Source organism: Onychostruthus taczanowskii, unplaced genomic scaffold, assembly GCF_017590055.1.
Source record: "Onychostruthus taczanowskii isolate IOZ18803 unplaced genomic scaffold, ASM1759005v1 scaffold117, whole genome shotgun sequence".
NCBI classification, from domain to species: Eukaryota; Metazoa; Chordata; class Aves; order Passeriformes; family Passeridae; genus Onychostruthus; species Onychostruthus taczanowskii.
Genome location: NW_024498318.1, coordinates 47,073 through 66,266, shown reverse-complemented (window position 1 = coordinate 66,266; position 19,194 = coordinate 47,073). Strand labels below are relative to the sequence as shown.

The window sequence follows — 19,194 nt, the reverse complement described above, 5'->3', positions numbered from 1 at the left end:
GAGCGCGCCCGCTCTCGGGAGACCTTGGCGGGCTTGGGGACAGCCAGGCCTGGGGCTGGGGTGTCCCCAAGGCCTGGGGGGTGTCCCCAACCCTCCCGCACCGGGGACACCCCGGAATCCCCGGGCGCGGCCGCTCCGGTAACGAAACCGGCGCTGCCCGAGCTCAGCGCGGGCCCGACGGGGCTGGGGACACACGGGGATGTCCCCGAGGGTGGCCCCGACGGGGCTGGGGACACACGGGGACGTCCCCGAGGGTGGCCCCGGGGCTGCCACCCCTTGACAAAAGTCACCCACGGTCCCGCGGGGACACTGCGGGGTGGGCACACTGCTCGGGCGTCCCTGCACGGTCACACGGCGCCACTCGCACCCAGGTGCGGCCACCCTGATGTCCTCAAAAGCCACCGAGCCACCCCAAACCCGCCACCCCGGGGACGGGAGGGGTGGCCGGTCACGCTCTGCCCCGTGGCCGCGTGGCCGTGTCCACTCACACACCCCACGGCACCCGTGGCCATCGCCCTGGTGTCCCCGCACTGTCCCCTCGTGTCCCCGCACAGTCCCCATTGTCCCCTCACCGTGTCCCCGTGTCTGTCGTGCAGTGTCCCCGTCCCCTCGTGTCCCCCCACAGTCCCCCAGGGTTTTGCCCGATGTCCCCTCACGATCCCCTCCGTGTCCCCTCACAGTGTCGCCGTTGTCCCCTCACAGTCCCTGGGGTTTTGCCCGGTTCCCCGTGTCCCCACACAGTTCCCGGTGTCCCCCCACAATTCCCGTGTCCCCTCACGGTCCCCCGGTGTTTCTACCATGTCCCTACACTGTCCCCTCGTCTTTCCGTGCCCCGCGTGTCCCCACGCAGTCCCCTCGTATCCGTGCTCGGTCCCTCCATGTCCCTACACAGCCCCCCTGTGTCCCCACACAGTTCTGGGTGTCCCCAAACAGCTCCCGTTGTCCCCGTACTGTCCCCCTGTGTTTTTCACAGTTTCCCCGTGTTGTCCCCAGTCCCTTCGTGTCCCTTCACGGTCGCCCCGTGTCTCCACAAAATTCCCCCACGTCCCCAGTGTTTTCTCACAATCCCCCCGCGTCCCTTCACCGTCCCCGGTGTCCCCTCACAGTCCCGTGTCCCCTCACAGTCCCCCCGTGTCCCCTCAGTGTCCTCCCGTGTCTCCCCGAGTCCCCTCGCGGTCCCCCCGTGCTCCCCCACATCCCCGGTGTCCCCCCGTGTCCCCACAAAATTCCCCCGTGTCCCCGTGCAGTCCCCCAGCGTTTTCTCACAATCCTCCCCTGTCCCTTCGCATTCCCCGGTGTCCCCTCAGTGTCCCCCCGCGTTTTCACACTCCCCCGGTGTCCCCCGCTGTCCCCCCGCTGTCCCCGCTCCCGCCGAGGCCCCGCACGGTTCCCGGGCTCCGCCGCTCTCTCCCGGTCCGGGCCCGGTTCCTCCGGGGGTCCCTCGGCGGGGTCCCCACCCGGGGCTGTCCCCGGGGCAGCCGTTCCTTGGCGGGGCCGAGCAGAAGGGTCCCCCCCGGTGCCCTCCGAGCCCGGGACTCACCGGCAGCGGTACCGGGGGAAGCCCCGGCTCCGCTCCCGCACCCTCCCCGCAGCCAGGCCCGGGGCCGAGCCGAGCCCACGGAGCCCGGCCTTACCTCCACCTCCGGGGCACCGGGAGAACGGGGGGTGCGGATCCTGCTGTAAAATCGAGGAATTCTGCGGGGTTTTCTCGCCCCCGGAGCGGCGAGAAGCGGGGGATGCGGCGGGGCGGGCCCGGGGATGCTCCGGGAGAGCGCGGCCGCTCCCACCCCGGGCCGGGCCGGGCTGGGTGTGCTCGGCACGGCGGCGGCAGCGAGGAAAAGCGGGAATATCGATAATAAAAACACCGATAAATGGAGCTGATGGTGCTAATAGCACTAATAACAGGAATAGGAACGGCACTAATAATAGCAAGGCTAATAGTGACGCTAATACCGCTGATATTAACGCTAATTAAAACAACAACAACAGCGCTAAACCCGACTCGAAAACAACAACAAGCATACGATTAAAAAAATAGGGATTTTTTTATTAGGGTTATTTTTATAATATTGTTGTTTTTGAGGAGCGGGGAGCCCGCGAATCTCCTCGCTTCCCCTTCCCGGCAGCTCGCTCCCGGTATTTCCCCCTTTTCCCCGCTTCCCCTTCTCCCGGAGCAAATCCCTTCCCGTTATTGTTCACGTTAATCGTGGGAGTAACGGGGAAAAAATAGTAAAATAATAAAAAAAAAAAAACCAAACAAACTAAAAATAAACAACATCATGGAAGGAGCGGGAGCCGTGAGGAGGCGGCGGGGGCTGAGCGGGCACCGGCGGCTTAGCGGGCACCGGGGCGGCTTCTCCGCCGCTCGTTCCGCGGCCTCAGCCGCCGCTCGGGGCCGGGGCTCGGCGAAAGGAGGAATTTTCGTTCCAGCAGCTCCCGGGCGATCTCCGCCCTCCGTCTTCCCGGTGGGACCGGCCCGCAGCCTTTCCCCGCAGCCCCGGGGGCTGAGGCGGCAGGGCGGGCTGGGTTTGGGGTAATTTTCCTGGTTTTCGTTAAAAATCGTTGGTTGGTGGCGCATCCACCAGCGGGCCCGGTGGCGGGGCACGGCGGAGGCCGGCTGTCCGGCTGTCCGGCTGTCCGGTTATCCGGCTGTCCGGCCCTGCCGCAGCCCCGCGAGTGGACAACCGGGAACGGGGAGCCGGGAACCGTTTCCGACCGCCAGCACCGTCCCCGGAGCGGCGGCTCCGTCCCCGCTCGCCCCTCGGGGTCCCGCAGAACCGGGAGCGCGGCCCGGGACCACCGGCCTGGAGCAGGGCCCGTCTCCTGCGCTCTCCGCGCTCGGCCCCTTTCGTTCGCTTTATTTCCTTCCCCTTTTCGCCCTTTTGATTTCTTCCCTTTTACTTTCCTTATCCCTGCAGGTTTAGTTCGCCTTTTAATTCTATTTTTTTTTTCTCCTTTTGAATTTTATTTTTTTTCCCTGCTGTTTTCCCCGCGCTGTTCCGGTTATTTCAGGGACGGGGCCAGGCCGCGGCAGGCTCGGACATCCAGCGGCCACTCCAGCCCAAGGCCTTGAACTCCCGGTGCCCGCCAGAGCCCGAACCGGGCACCTCCCGCCTCTACCGGGCTCCACCCGGTGCCCGGGCCGTACCCAGACCCCTGCGGGCCCCCAGGTGCCCGGTACCGGGCCGTGGGTGCGGCGGAGCGCAGGGGCTGCGAAATCTCGGGGTTTGCTTTTGCTTAAAACTTAATTTATTTATTTTTAATCCGCCGCCGTTGGAACCGTTCCCATTCCAGGCAGCACCGGGGAGGGGGGCGGCCGCCCCCGGCGAAGCACCGCGGCCGCCGCCGCCGCTTTTTCGGGCCGGTTTTTGCCCCGTTGTGGCGATGCGGTGGAAAGGAGCCCCCCGAGGCTGGGGAGACCCCCGGGACACCCCCTCACGCACCGGGCCCGGCACTCCCAGCTGGAAACCGGGAGCCGCCCGGCTCGGTGCCGGTGCCCGGGGGTGGCTGTGCCGGATCAGGGAATTTCGGGGCTCCCCCCTGCCCCATCCCGGGACTGCAGTGGGGTAACCCCGGTAGCAGCGGGGACTCTCCCGGTAGCCGCGGGGCAGCGCGGGGAAGCGGGACCGGAGCCCCCTCGACCCCCGCCCGGCCCGCGGAGGGGCAGCGCCCGCGGGGACCGGGGGATTTCTTTCTTCGTTGCCACCTCTGCCCGGGCTGGGCGGGGGTCCCCAGGGTGAGCCCCCCGAGAAGGAACCGGGAAGCGGAGCCGGGCAGCGGCCGCCGAGGGGCTCTTTGTTTACCAATCGGTGTCACAGAACGGCAGGGCAGGAAATTGCGTCTGTACCGGGCCGTTAATTTAAAACCGGCTCTTTCCTCGCCCCCCGCTCGCCCCCAGCCGCCCCCCGGGCACGGCGGGGGCTCGGCCGGGGCTCCCTCCCATCCCCCCCGCCCAGCCTTGCCTCCTCTCTCCCTCTCCCCGTGTCTCTCTCTGCCTCCCGATGTTTGATCCCGCCGCGGCGCCCGCAGGGATGAGCGATGGAGGGGCCGAGCCCGGCGGGAGCCCCGTGCTGCTGGCCGAGCCCGCGGCCACCGGGCGGGCCCGGGAGAAGCTGCCGACCCGGGCGGAGCTGGAGAGCGCCCTGCGCGCCGGCGGCGGCGGCGGCGGAGCCGGCGGCGGCTTCAAGGACATCCCGGGAACGTCGGCGGTCAGCCCGGGCTCCTCCAAGCAGTGCGCCCCGGACACCGAGAGCCCGTCGGGGACCGGCGAGGCGGATTACTGCCGCCGCATCCTGGTGCGAGGTACGGGCACGCTCCCCGCTCCCGCTTCCCCCGCCGGGGCTTCCCGCTGCGGGCACGGGGCATCCCCGGCACCGCTCCCAGCGCATCCCGGGCGCTTCCCGGCCGCGACCTCCGGCCTCCCGGCCCCGCCGCTCCTGCCCCGGCTCCGCTGCGAGCGGCACGGAGCGGGCCCGCTGCCCCAGCGCGGCTCCGCCGGCGGCGGGCTCGGAGCGGGGCCGTGCCCAGCGGGCGGCCGGGAGGGCTCCGGGGGTACGGCGCCGGGGTCACGGAGCCGCCGGGCCGGCGGAGCCCCGCGGGGGACGCGCGGGCGGCGGCAGAGGGGGGACAGCATCAGCTCGGCGTTGGGAGCGATGTCGCAGGAGAAAAGCGTCACGGAGCGGCGGCGGGCGAGGGGGGGTTTATTTATCTTTTTTTTTTTTTCTTTCCCCTTTATAATATCACCGGCTCGGCCCCGGCCGGGGCTCGGCGCTCCCCGGAGCCGCCGCGTCCCGCATCCCTCATCCCGCACCTCGCCCCGCCGCCCGCGCTCAGTCCCCGCCGGCCCGGGACTCGCCGGGACCGCTTCTGGCTTGTGGCGAACCCCGAGAAGTTTGGGGCGCCCCGGCGCGGCTGTCTCAGGCGGGCGGGACCCGAGCGCTCCTCGGCTCCGGGATCCCGGGGATGCTCCGCGTCCCCGCCGCTCCTCCCGGAGCCCGGAGCGGCCGCTCGGCCATCAGGGCCGAGGCCTCCCGGTGCCCAGCGCAGCGCTCGGGCAGCGCGGCAGGCAGCGGAGCGGCGCCCGTGACCTCCGTCCTCTTCGCCGCGGGGGCGGCGGGGACCGGAGCCGGGTCCGTGTCCCTGTCCCGTCGTTATCCCGGGCTCGGGCATCCCGCAGAAGCGCCCCGCCGCTCACCCGAGCCTCTCTCCCGGTTGTCGCGTTAGGCGCCCTTCGCCGACAGCTCGGTTGTCCCGGTCCGAAGCGGGGACAGCGGCCGAGCAGCGCTCGGCGAGAGCCCCGGGGGTCCCGCCCGTGCTGTCCCCGCGTCCCCGGGGGTCACCGAGCGGGGCTGCCGCCGGTCCCGCCGGGGTCAGGCCGGGGTCAGGCCTCTCCTCGGCCGGTTCCAGCCCCACCGAGGCCGCCCCGACCGTACCGGCACCGGGAGAGGGGCGGGGGTCGGTGCCCAAGGCCGGGGCAGGGTCTCCGCTCCCGCCGACCCCGGGGACCCTCACCGGGAGCGCCCGGTTTCACCATCTTGCCGCAGCCGCCACGGTGCGGACAAAATGGTGGCGGGGAGAAAACGCCGCAAATCGCCGGGCTTGAGCCGAAATGCAGCGGGGGGAAGGTGGCGGGACCACCGGGGCTGCGGGGGCACGGAGCTGCCGGTGCCCGCCCGCCCCGGGCGCGGTGCCGCAGCCGGGCAGGGCCGGGGCCGAGCAGCGGCTGGGCCCGAAGCCTCCCGGTCGGTTTTGTGAGAAGCGGGAGGTTAAAAATCTTCATTTTTATGTTTTACAACATATTCTTTTAATATTTTGAGTTTCGGCCTCGCTGCTTGCCCCGGGAAAGGGGACCCGGCCTCGGTGAGGAGCGGCGGCCTCGGAGCTGCCGCCAGCCCCGGTGCAGCCCCGGTGCTCGCCCGCGATGCTTTCGGTGAAGTCGGGGGGTCCTGGTGACCCCCTCACACCGACAGGGTCGTCTCGGGGTCTCGGTTCGCTCGGTGGTCCCGCGGTACCGGGGATGGTCCGTGCGGGACGGAGCCTCCCGGTCACCTCCCGGCCATCCTCGTCTCGTCGGGGTTGGCTCCCGGGAATGAACGGGACAAGGAGGAACCTGGGCAGCCCCGGGGCCGGTCCCGCTGTCACCGCGGCCACTGCAGCCGCACGGGGCTGGGGACACATCCCGGGATGCTCTCCCGGGTCACCTCCCGGTTCACCTCCCGGGGCTGGGCCTGGTGGCCACAGAGCTCGTGGAGGGACCCCGGTGGCGTTTGGTGCCACCCCATGGCACTGGGGGGACATCCTGGGGGCTGGCAGGGGGGGTGTGCACCCCAAAAGGTCCTGTGTTGGTGTGGGGACACAGATGAGCACGGGGTGTCCTTGTGCCAGCGTGGGGTGTCCCTGTGCCAGCGTGGGGTGTCCCTGTGCCAGCATGGGGTGTCCCTGTGCCACTGTGGGGTGTCCCTGTGCCACTGTGGGGTGTCCCTGTGCCAGGATGAGGTTCCCCATGGATTTGGGTGCCCTCTGCTCTTTCGAGGGATTTCAACCCCAGCCCTGTGCTGGCTCCAGAGCCACCAGGAGTACCCCGGTCCCCAAGAGCAGGACGTGTCACCAATGAGGCCCAAGGATCCGGAACCCCCCTGGGCAGGATCTGGGAATTTTTGGGGCCCCAGAAAGGGAAAAGGCTCTCAGGAGAGCATTCCAAAGGCTGGAATGGGGGGGATGGCCTGAGCACCCCACAACCTACACTGGGGAAGGTCAGTAGGGTGGGACAAGTGGTTTGGTGTCCCCTGTGCCGAGCTGGCACCGTGGCCGTGCCCTTTTCCCCGCCGTCCCTCCGGAGCTGCTCCAGCTGCCGAGGGAACAACAATAAACAACGCCCGAGCTGGAGCCGAGGCCGCAGCTGCAGCCTCGGATCCGGCGTCCGCGGCATTCCCGGCTGTTGTTGTGCCGTGGCCGTGGCGTGGGCACGGATGTGGGCGCAGGAGCGCGGCCGTGGCCTGGGCATCGTCGCCGCCACGGCGCTTCCCACACAAAATGGTTCCCGGCGCTGATCCCGCCGGAAAAGCCGCTGATCCGCCTAAAGCCCCTGTCCTTCCCGGCAGCTCCGTGCCAGCCCGTGGGGTTTGGGGTGTGGGTCAGGTGCCACCACCCCCCGTGCCACCCTGGGTGTCCCCAAACCCTCGGGACTCCTTCGGTGCCGCGTTCTGGGATGGCGCCTCGGCCGTGTCCCGCGGCTCCACGGTGGGAATGCGGCTCCGGGATTGGGGTCCCTTTCCCAAATCGGTGTTTGGTCCCCATTCCCACTATCCCAGTGCCGGATCCACCGCCCTCATCCCAGCTCCTCTGTCCTCATCCCGGCTCTGCTGATCCTGTGGCAGCGCCAGCATTCCAGTCCTGATGCCACCATTGCCATCCCACTGCCACCGTTCCAATCCCGGTGCCACCGTTCCGATCCCAGCGCCACCATTCCCATCCCAGTACCACCGTTCCCATCACGGTGCCACCATTCCAATCCCAGTACCACCATTCCCATCCCAGCGCCACCATCCCAATCCCACTGGCACCATTCCCATCCCAGTGCCACCATCCCAATCCCAGTACCACCATTCCCATCCCAGTGCCACCATCCCAATCCCAGTGCCACCATTCCCATCTCCGCCGTCCCCACCCCATCTCCATCACCCCATTCCCAGCCTTTCCTCTCTGTTTTCCTCCTTCCTACCACAGGAATTTTGTAATCCCTTCGTGCCCAGCTCAGCCAGAGGGAGGGAGATCCATTGACTTCCAGCTGGGATCCCTCCGGAATTGGGATCCCAAAGCATCCCAAAATCAGGGCTTGGAGCGACTTCCTGGCTGCATTTTAACCCTCTGGAAAAGCCCCTGGGAGCTCTGCAGGGAGGACTCACCCAAACCCAGTCGGGATTTAGGATCTGGGAAGATCCCAGCGGGTGATTCCCGAGGCTCATTTTAATTCCTGGGAACTGGGACAGAATTCCTGTCAATTTTTTTTGGTGGAGTTTGTCCTTTCCCAGTGGGAAGCCACGGAGGCTCCTCTGGAATGGCCACGAGCCACTTCCCATGGCCAAACCCTCAAACTTTTCTTTCCCTGGATATTCCCAACCTGAAAAAAATCCACATCTGGGAGCAGCTCGGCGCCCACGGCGCTTCCCAAACTTGTCCTTTAATAGGAAACCGCCCCAAAACGGGAGCTGAGCTTTCCAAGGAAATATTCCTCCAGTGAGGATAATTCTGGAGAGATGGGAATTGTAATAGAGGTGAATTTTTCCCAGTATTCCCAAGGAAGGACAGAAACCAAAAATTATATAAAAATTACATTAAAAAAAAAATCTTTAATTCAAATTTTTCCTTGGTATAAATCTGCTGTTTGCTCCTGGCTTTCCAAACTATTATTCCCAGGATTAAACGCTCCATTTTCCCCAAAAAATTTATGGCTTCTATTTATGTCTTTAAAAAAACCCTAATTCATGGAAATTTGTTGCCTTTCCCTGGATATTTATAAACTCCCTTCATTTGGGGCCAGAGGGAAGAACCAAGCCATAATTTAGCTCCAGATTGTGGGAATTGCATGGATAATCCACGTCCAGACGCTCTTTAATTTCATTTATTTTCCATTTCCCCCCCAATTTTTGGATTTTTTAGACCGATTCCTTCAGTTTTGTTTATCTCCCTGACAGTTCTCCCCATCAAAAATTATGTAAAAATTGCATTTTAAAAATCTTTAATTCGAATTCTTCCTTGGCATAAATCTCCTGTTTGCTACTTGGCTTTCCAAATTATTATTCCCAGGATGAAACGCTCTGTTTTCCCAACCCTTAGTAACTGCTATTTTGGATTTTTGGACTGATTCCTTCACTTTTTTTTTTTCCCTGACAGTTCTCCCCATCAAAAATTATATAAAAATTACAGGAAAAATAATCTTTAATTCAAATTCTTCCTTGGCATAAATCTTCTGTTTGCTCCACACTTTCCAAACTATTATTCCCAGGATGAAACGTTCCTTTCTCCCAGTGCTCATTAATGGCATTTTTGGATTTTTGGTCCAATTCCTTCAGTTTTGTTTTTGTCCCTGATGGCTCTCCCCATCAAAAATGATATTAAAAATTACAGAAAAAGAAATCTTTAATTCAAATTCTTCCTTGACATAAATCTCCTATTTGCTCCACGCTTTCCAAAATATTATTCCCAGGATGACACCCTCCATTTTCCCAACGCTCCCTAACCACATTTTCGGATTTTTGGACAAATTCCTTCAGTTTTGTTTTTGTCCCTGATGGCTCTCTCCATCAAAAATTATAGAAAAAATTACAGAAAAATAAATCTTTCAATCGAATTCTTCCTTGACATAAATCTCCTGTTTGCCCCACGCTTTCCAAAATATTATTCCCAGGATGAAACGTTCCGTTTTCCCAACGCTCGCTAACCGCATTTTTTAATTTTTGGACCGATTCCTTCACTTTTTTGGGGTTTTTTTCCTGACGGTTTTTCCTGTTTTCTGCACAGATGCCAAAGGGACGATCCGTGAGATCGTGCTGCCCAAGGGGCTGGACCTGGACCGGCCCAAGCGGACGCGGACGTCCTTCACGGCGGAGCAGCTCTACCGCCTGGAGCTGGAATTCCAGCGCTGCCAGTACGTGGTGGGCCGGGAAAGGACGGAGTTAGCGCGGCAGCTCAACCTCTCCGAGACGCAGGTGAGACCCGCGGGGGCTCCTCAGGGTCGGGGACATCCCGGTGGCCGCGTCCCCGAGCCGTCGGATGCGCGGAGTGAGGCGGCGGCGGGACGCACGCGGCGTTCCCGGCGATGGTTTCTCGTCATCGTGTCCTTGGAATGGTTGGGATGCGGTTGGGGACAGCCCTGAGGGGTCGGTGGGGACGCCCCCAGCCTGTGGTGTCCACTCCAATGTCCGGCGAAGGGTCAAGGAGAGGCGGGACAGGGATTGGAGCAGCCTGGGATCAGGGAAGGTGGCCCTGGATGAGCTTTGAGGTTGTTTCCAACCCAACCCGTTCCAGGATCCCGGGAAAAGCGGGAGGAGAATGGAGCAGGGGGTGACAGTGGTGACCCGAGGTGGGACATGGTGGGGATTGGCGTGGGTGGGGGCTGCTCCCGCTTTTCCTGCATCCCAATCACAGCAATCCAGGAATCAGCCCTGGATCTCTTCTCCATCACCTTCTTTGGATGATGGGAAGGGATTTTCCTGGTTTTCCTGTGCTGGGGAGAGCCGGGAGAATGGATGGGGTGAGCTCTGAGGTTTGTGCTTCTGATGGGGTCGTGATGGTTTCGGCTTAGAAATTTATTATTAAATAGCAATAATAATTAATTAAATAACATTAATAATTGTATTTATGTAATAATAATAATAATAACATTTGAATAATTATAAATATTCTGCCTCGTCCACCCCGTTCCTGCTGGGTCTGACAATGGCACAGTTTACTTTGGTTTGTACAGGAAATAATTCCAATTTTTCCAACCTTTTTTATGGAACAAACCCACCCCAGTCGTGGGCAGCCCGGCCCTGGCTCCGAGAGGTGCCAGGGGATCCCAGTGGGATTTTTTGGGAGATCCTACTGCTGGGTGAGGGGAAATCGGCATTCTGGGATTGCTTTGGTGGTGGAATAGGGAGATTTCGGTGAGGAGGAGGATTTGGGGTGGGATTTGGTCGGGAGAAAAGCGGCCTTGTGTTCCCTGTTCCCGAGGTCCTAGTGTCACCTCCATGGATCCAGGAGGGTCACAGGTGGCCTTGGCTTTGTCACTCTGTGTGAACGGCTTTGTCCCCCTGGTGAGGGGTCCCTTTTCCCAGTGTCCTTCTTTCTGGTGTCCCTCTTCCTGGAATCCCTCTTGTTGGGGTCCCTCTTCCCGGGAATTCTCTTGCTGAGGTCCCAGTGTCACCTCCATGGAGCCAGGAGGGTCACAGGTGGCCTTGGCTGTGTCACACTGCGGGAAAAGCTTTGTCCCCCTGGTGAGGGGTCCCTTTTCCCAGTGTCCTTCTTCCCGGTGTCCCTCTTCTTGGGAACCCTCTTCCTGAGGCTCCTTTTCCTAGGAATTCTCTTCCCGTGGTCCCAGTGTCACCTGCACAGAGCTGGGAGTGACATGGGTAGGCTTGGCTGTGTCACAGCTCTGTCCCCCTGGTAAGGGGTTCCCTTTTCCTGGGATCCCTCTTCCTGGGGTTCCTCTTCCCAGAAATTCTCTTCCCAAGGTCCCGGTGTCACGTCCACGGAGGAGCCAGGAGGGTCACAGGTGGCCTTGGCCGTGTCACTCTGTGGGAACAGTTCTGTCCCCAACACAGGCAGCCGCTGATGGGTCCCTCTTCTTGGGGTCAGTCCCTTTTCCTGGAATCCCTCTTCCCAGGATTCATCTTCCCGGGATTTCTCTTCCTGAGTGTCACCGCCATGGAGCTGGCACTGTCCCAGGTGGCCTTGGCCGTGTCACCCTGCAGGGACAGCTTTGTCCCCTGGCAGGGTCCCTTCCTCAAGGTCCCTCTTGCCACTGTCCCCGTGTCCCCTCCACAGATCCAGGGGAACTGTGCAAAGCGGGAGCAGAAGATTCCAGGGAGCTGGAACTGCACAGCAATTCCCTTTTCCCAGGATTCCTCTTCCTGGGATCCCGGTGTCACCTCCACAGAGCTGGGAGTGACAGGTGACAAGGGACAAGCTATGTGTCCCCGGCATGGGATCCCTCTTCCCAAATCCCCCTTCGCACATTCCCTTTCCCAAATCCCCCTTCCTCAATCCCTCTTCACAAATTCCACTTCCCAAATCCCCCTTCCAAAATTCCTCTTCCCAAATCCCAAATCTCCCTTCCCAAATCCCACTTCCCCGGATCCTTCTTTCCAAATTCCCCTTCCCAAATCCCTTTTCCCAGGATCCCTCTTCCCACATACCTGCTCCCAAATCCCTCTTCACAAATTCCCTTTCCCAAATCCCCCTTCCCACGTCCCCCTTCCCAAATCCCCCTTCCCAATCCCCCTTCCCAAATTCCCTTTCCCACATTCCCCTTCCCAAACTCCCTTTCCCACATTCCCCTTCCCAAATCCCCCTTCCCAAATCCCCCTTCCCACAAACCCCCTTCCCAAATTCCCTTTTCCAAATCACCCTTCCCAAATACCCCTTCCCAAATTCCCTTTCCCAATCCCCCTTCCCAAATTCCCTTTCCCAAATCCCCCTTCCCAAATCTCCCTTCCCAAATCCCCCTTCCCAAATCCCCCTTCCCAGGCTCTCTCCCTGGTCTCGGCGGTGCCACCCACGGCCAGCGTTTGTCCCCTGGGCACGGAGGATGTTCCCAGCAGGGTGCCAGGGCTGGGAGGTCACAGCCTTTCCTTAGGGATGAAATTCCCATCTTTCCTCTGGAGCCTGGCTGCTGCCTCCGTCCCTGGGTGAGAAAATTCCCACCCCGTGGGCCGGGCGCTGTCGCTTCTCCTCCGCTCTCCCCCTTCCCGCACCCTCTTCCCTCCTTCATCCCTGTCTCCTTAAATTCCTTTCCCTGCTTTTCACACCATTTTTCCTTCCCTGCAGCCAATTCCCAGTTTCCAGAACCTTCCTGGCTCCCCGATTTTTCCAAGCCAACCAGAATTCCCCAATTCCTCCTCTTCCTCTCTCCGGCGATGGTTTCACACTCAGGCGTCCCCCTTTTCCTCATTCCTGGTTTTTCACGGCCAGGATGTTTTCCTCAGGAATTCCAAGAGCTTTAAACCGAGTTTTCCAAGCCCCCTTTGGGTCTGGAAGGTGCTGATCCCACCTGGATGTGACCTGGAGAGGGAAAAGTCACCGCCAGCCCCTCCTGTCCCCACCCGGCTCCTCCAAACCGAGATAAATCCGACTTTTGCATCAATCCCAGGATTTTGGCTGCTTCTGGTGATTCATTCCCAGAGCAGCTCCCAGAATTTAATTTTGGTGATGAATCCCAATCAACAGCATCTCCTGGCTCTTTATTTTTTTTTGGGACTGGGGACAGATCCTTTCCAGCCCCTCCCTGGGCTGGATTTTAATTCCAAGACGAATTCTTGGAATTAAGTCTTTAATTCCGAGGAAGCTGCTCCTGACTTTTCCCTGTGGATGTGATGGGAACCCTGAAGGCCACCAGGGCTGGGATTTTTTTTTTTGTGTCTGTGGATGTTTGGGAAGGGAGGGGGAAGGATGATTCATCCCGGCGAGGAGGGAATGTGACGAGATGGGAAGAGACACGGTGCGATCGCAGCTGGAATGCCGCAGCATTCCGGGAGCGGGGCGGGGATCTTGCAGAATTCCCGCTGGAAATAGGGGAAAAAAAGGGGATTTAGGGTCTGGTTTTACTTTCCTGGAAGCTGTTTGGGAGAGTTGGAGGCAGGATGGGCTGGGGAGAGCGGGATTTGGGATTTTTTTGGCTCGGAGTTGTGCTCCAGGAGTGGGGGATTGGGCTGGGAGAGAGGGAATCACTGGGAGGAGAGGAGGGATCAGGCAGGGAGAGAGGGATCACCCCAAAAACCCTGGGATCACCCTGGGAATCAGCCAGGAGTGAGGGTGGGATCATCCAGGGAGAGCAGGGATCACCCTGGAGAAAGGGGAATTTCCTGGAAGTGAGGTTGGGATCATCCAGAGGGAGCTGGGATTGTTCAGGGGAGAGGGAAAATCACTCAGGGAAGAGAGGAATCACCCAGAAATTATGGGAATCATCCAGGAGTGAGGATGGGATCACCCAGAAATTATGGGAACACCTGGAAGTGAGGGTGGGATCACCAAGAAATGATGAGAATCGCACAGAAATTATGGGAATCACCCAGGAATGAGGATGGGATGACCCAGAAAAGATGGGAATCACCTGGAAATGAGGGTGGGATCATCCAAGGAAAGCGGGGATCACCCAGGGAAGATGGGAATCACGCAAGGGAGAGGAAGGATCAGCCAGGGAAGAGGGGATCACCCAGAAATTATGGGAATCACCCAGGAGTGAGGATGGGAACACCCAGAAATTATGGGATCACCCCGTAATTATGGGAATCACCTGGATGTGAGGGTGGGATCACCCAGGAGAGTGGGAGGGAATTTCAGAGCCAAAGTTCCTTCCACCCATCCAGGGAATTCCTCTTCCCTCCCGGGATCCACATCTCCGCTCCGCCTCCCAGTGCTTTGCCTAATTAATCCATGGATATTATTAATGTGCAACGAGTTTAATTAACCTGGGGAATGTTTCCATTGGGGAATATTTCCATGGAGATGCCAAGGTGAGCTCTGAGGTCTTTGGGATGAGCTGGAAAGTGGTGGGAACATCCCAAACCCATCCCAAATCCCGACAGCAGCTCATATCCACGCATCCAGCTTTTTCCGGGAAAACCCCCTGGAATCCTGAAGGGAAAAGTGCCCCTTCCCAGTTTCATTATGGGATGGAAAATCCCAGGTGGAGGAGGCAGAAGGGTGACAGCAGAGGGGGTGGGATTCCCATAAATCCGTTGGGGGATGGGATGGGATGGGATGGGATGGGATGGGATGGGATGGGATGGGATGGGATGGATGAAGGGATTTGCTCTCAGGGTCTGGAGTTCAACGCCAGGCTCAGGTTCAAGTGATCCCGGTGTTTTCCAGCCCTTCTTAAGGCCAGGACAGGGAGGTGGCACTCGGGATGAAGGGCAGTCCCAAATTGTGCCAGGGAAGGTTTAGCTTGGATTTTTGGGAAAATTCCTACATGGAAAGGGTTTCCCAACTGCCCAGGGCAGGGATGGATCCCAATTCCTGGGGGAATTTACCAGCCCTGTGGATGCGGCACTTGGGGACGTGCTGGTGGCCTTGGCAGTGCTGGGAGGAGTGGCTGGATTCAGGAGTCTCCAAGGGTTTTTCCAACATAAATATCCCATAATTCCGTGATTTCTGCCTGCCTGGTTGCTGGCAAAACCATGGGATTCTCCAGGTGTCCCCATGGGCTCCATCCGTGCCTTCTTGGGGACAGTTCCTAGGCCACCCTACAACTCTGGCCCCACATCCCCTGGAGCATCCCGGGATTCCCAACATGGAGCAAAACATCTGGGAAAGCTGAGGAAGGCCGGGAAGGTCTATTTATAGCCCGGTAATTAAGAGGAGGCCGTTAAAAATTAATCACCTCGGCTCGTTAACGGCTCCCGGTCCCCGCAGGGACAGAACAAGGGGACAAGGGCTGGGGCTGCCATAGGTTTTCCTCTCCTGGGGAAAAAAAAAGCAGGAAAGATGAGGCTGGGAAGAGCTGGGAGCCCCAAAACCCCGTGATTCCCGTTTCCCTCTGGGCTGGGACATGGAGGAAGTGACGGGATCCACGCCAGGTGGTTTTGGAACCTCCAAAGGACAGGGTTGGGATATTGGGAAGGAATTCCTGGCTGGGAGGGTGGGCAGGGGCTGGGCTGGAATTCCCAGAGCAGCTGTGGCTGCCCCTGGATCCCTGGCAGTGCCCAAGGCCAGGCTGGATCCACCTGGGATAGTGGGACGTGTCTCTCCCCTTGGAAGAAACTCTTTAAGATCCTTCCCAACACAAACCAGTTGGGAATTCTGGGATTCAGTGGTTCTTTCCTGAGGGGCCTCCATCCCTCCTTCCATCCCTCCCTCCATCCCTTCTGCCGGAGCTTTTTCGGGATGGGATGAACTCTCCCACCCTGTTTTCCTGGAGCACTTCCCTGACTCACTTCCAGGAGGGATCTGGGCTGTTCCAGAGGATCTGGGAGCAGCATCCTGCAGCTGCCAGTTCCATGGGAATAGGTGGCAGTGGGGAACATCAGCCTGGACGATCCCACGTTTAATGGGATCAGGCCACACTGCGATGCTGAAAGCACCTGGAAAGGAGGAAGATCCCAAATCCTGGTACCCACCGGAGATTCCCGGGATTTGGGCACCTCCAGCAGGTGCTGGATCCCATTCCCACATCCCAGCCTGTGTCCGAGCACGTTCCTGGAGCAAACCCAGCCCCGCTAATCCCGGCCCCTCCTGGCAGCGGGGATGTGGGGGGACAATAAAGCCGGGCCTAAGTGGGGACATCGCGGTGGCAGGGCCAGGCTGGCACAGCCCCCGGAGATTCCCGAATTCCGGCATCAGGATCCCAAAACCATCTAGGAGGATAAAATCTGGATTTTTGGGGAGTGTTAGTGAAAAGGGGAGCGGGAAATTGGGGTGTGCTGTGGGATAGAGGGGTTGGATATTTGGGATTCCAAAATATGCAGGTGCTTCCAGAATTCTCCAAGCACGGAGTGAAATGATGGATGGGAAAAAAAATTTGGAATAATTAACTAAGATTTGTATAACTAAGGATTTAAAATACTCTCCCCCCAAAAAATAAAATCCTGGGATTTCAGAATTTCTGATGGAAAGCTTTGATTCCCGATGAAGCTGAACTGGGTGTTCCCAGAGCAATCCCATCATCCTTCAAGTGGATGTAATTGAAATGTTTTCCTGAAAAAATGATGGGATTTGGGTTTGGTGGTGGTTTTCCTGAGTTTTGGAGCTGATCCCGATGCTGGGGCTGGAATTCCCACCCACAAGTCCCATCCAGACCCCCGGGATTTCATGGGTGGTGTCCCCACCCATCCCAGAACTTCCCAAAACCCCAAAAATGGGGGAATTCCCCTCCAGTTTTGCCAGTGCCTCCAAATTTTCCATTTCCAAAGGGCACCAGAGCACACCCAAGGTTCCCTGGCTGCATAGCCGGGAATATCCGGAATTTTGGATCAGGAGCTAGATGCTGGCTGGAATTTTGGATCGGCGGTGGGAAAGGGGCTGTGCTGGGAATGGGCTCCCGGATGAGGGTCAGGGACAATTCCCACCGCGCTGGTGGCTGGAAGAGCAATTCCCAAAGGCCGTGGCGGAGGGTTTGGAATGGTTGGCGCAGCGGGATGAGCTGGAATGGCAGCGGAGGGATGAATCCATCCACTCAGAACAGGGAGAGGCGGCAGGGTCACGGAGCCGCCATTGTGAAACCCGCGGGTTCGGGCAGCGATCCTGATGGATTACACAACACCGGGATCTGGGATCCGAGCCCCAGCGGGGCCGGAGAGAGGAGAACGAGGAGGGAAAAGGAGGAAAAGGAGGAGGAGAGGGAGGAGGAAGGCGGCGCAGGATGATGGCGGAGCGCAGGCTCCCAATGAGCGTCAGCCACCGGTGGTCAGGAGCTAATCCCGGCCAATTCCCTGTCGGCAGCCAGGAATAGCGCGGGATGGAGGAGCCGGGGGCCACACGTGTGCCAGGAGCGCGTGACGGAGCCGGGGTCAGCGCCGGGGCAGGGCCGCCCAAAACAAACACCGCTAAAATCCCCAAACACGGCCCCGGCCCCGGAGCCACACAGCGGGGTCGGGATTGTCCTGTTGGGTGGATGAACGCTGGGAGAACGTGCTGTGGGGTTTTTTGGGAATGTGGGAGTGCTGGATTGTGTGGTGTTGGTATTCCCTAGATCTGCCTGGGCGGGGATGGGGTTTGGGATCCCAGTCAGGAGCAATTCCCACCACGGCTCAGCCCCAATGCAGCGGGAAGCAGTGGATGAGGATGGAAAACGGGAGCCGTAATGAGAGGAGGAAAATTCCATTTCCATACATGTAGTGCTTTGGGATGGATGGATGGATGATGGATGGATGGATGGATGGATGGATGGATGGATGGATGGATGGGGCAGGCGGCAGCCAGGAATAGCGCGGGATGGAGGAGCCGGGGGCCACACGTGTGCCAGGAGCGCGTGACGGAGCCGGGGTCAGCGCCGGGGCAGGGCCGCCCAAAACAAACACCGCTAAAATCCCCAAACACGGCCCCGGCCCCGGAGCCACACAGCGGGGTCGGGATTGTCCTGTTGGGTGGATGAACGCTGGGAGAATGCACTGTGGGGTTTTTTGGGAATGTGGGAGTGCCAGAGTGCACGGTGTTGGTATTCCCAGGATCTGCCTGGGCAGGGTTGGGAGTTTGGGATTCCAGTCAGAAGCGATTCCCACCACGGCTCAGCCCCAGCGCAGCGGGAAGCAGTGGATGAGGATGGAAAACGGGAGCCGTAATGAGAGGAGGAAAATTCCATTTCCATACATGTAGTGCTTTGGGATGGATGGATGGATGATGGATGGATGGATGGATGGATGGATGGATGGATGGATGGATGGGGTCAGGGCCAGGGCAGGGCTCCCCAAAAAGAAACACCGTTAAAAATCCCAAAACATATCCCCAGCCCCAGAGTCCTGGAGCTGGATGAGGATTCCCGTTGGACAGATAAGTGCAGGGAGAACAAGGAGTTCTGGCATTTTTTGGGAATGTGGGGCTGCTGGAGTGTGTTGGTATTCCTAGGATCTGGTGGGTAGGGATGGGGGGTTTGGGATCCCACCAGGATGGGGCAATTCCCAACACAATGGGAAACAGTGGATGAGGATGGAAAATGGGAGCCATGATGAAAGGAGGGCACTTCCCGGTCCTTTCCATGTGGTATTTTGGAATGCCGGGATGGATGGATGGATGGATGGATGGATGGATGGATGGATGGATGGATGGATGGATGGATGGTGGATGGATGGATGATGGATGGATGGATGGTGGATGGATGGATGGATGGATGGATGGATGGATGGATGGATGGATGGGCGGGCGGTTACTGGACCAAAAACCCGCACAAATCCCCGGATGGCTGATATCCATGGAATGATGAGCTCCCACCCTTTGCCTTCCCATATAAGCGGTTTCCGTCTGAATTCCCTTCTTGGGAATAATTCCTTTTGTGGCTCAGAGGTGTCTGAGGAAGGGCGGGGATGGGAACAGCAGCCCCACATGTCTGGAGAAGGAATCCCGGGATATGGCACCCTCCAAGGTCATGGCACAGGATTCCAGGGATCCAACCCCTCATGGGCTCCATCCCAGGGATTCCAGGGATCCAACCCCCTGTGGGCTCCATCCCAGGGATTCCAGGGATCCAACCCCTCATGGGCTCCATCCCAGGGATTCCAGGATCCAACCCTCTGTGGGCTCCATCCCATGGATTCCTGGGATCCAACCCCTCATGGGCTCCATCCCAGGGATTCCAGGATCCAACCCCCTGTGGGCTCCATCCCAGGGATTCCAGGATCCAACCCCCTCTGTGCTCCATCCCAGGGATTCCAGGGATCCAACCCCCTGTGGGCTCCATCCCAGGGATTCCAGGATCCAACCCCCTGTGGGCTCCATCCCGGGGATTCCAGGGATCCAACCCCTCATGGGCTCCATCCCAGGGATTCCAGGGATCCAACCCCT

At 59.6% G+C, this 19,194-nt stretch overlaps 1 protein-coding gene across 1 annotated transcript in view; it reads left to right on the top strand.

Moving 5' to 3' along the window:
• The first annotated feature begins 2,279 nt into the window (after positions 1-2,279).
• The window catches only part of VAX2 (ventral anterior homeobox 2), a 22,439-nt gene continuing 5,524 nt past the window's right edge, over positions 2,280-19,194 (top strand). The window contains exons 1-6 of the mRNA XM_041427609.1: positions 2,280-2,526; positions 2,669-2,850; positions 3,013-3,177; positions 3,601-3,736; positions 4,030-4,302; positions 9,520-9,707. Coding sequence (XP_041283543.1) covers positions 2,280-2,526; positions 2,669-2,850; positions 3,013-3,177; positions 3,601-3,736; positions 4,030-4,302; positions 9,520-9,707 — 1,191 coding nt within the window. The remainder of the gene's footprint in view (positions 2,527-2,668; positions 2,851-3,012; positions 3,178-3,600; positions 3,737-4,029; positions 4,303-9,519; positions 9,708-19,194) is intronic.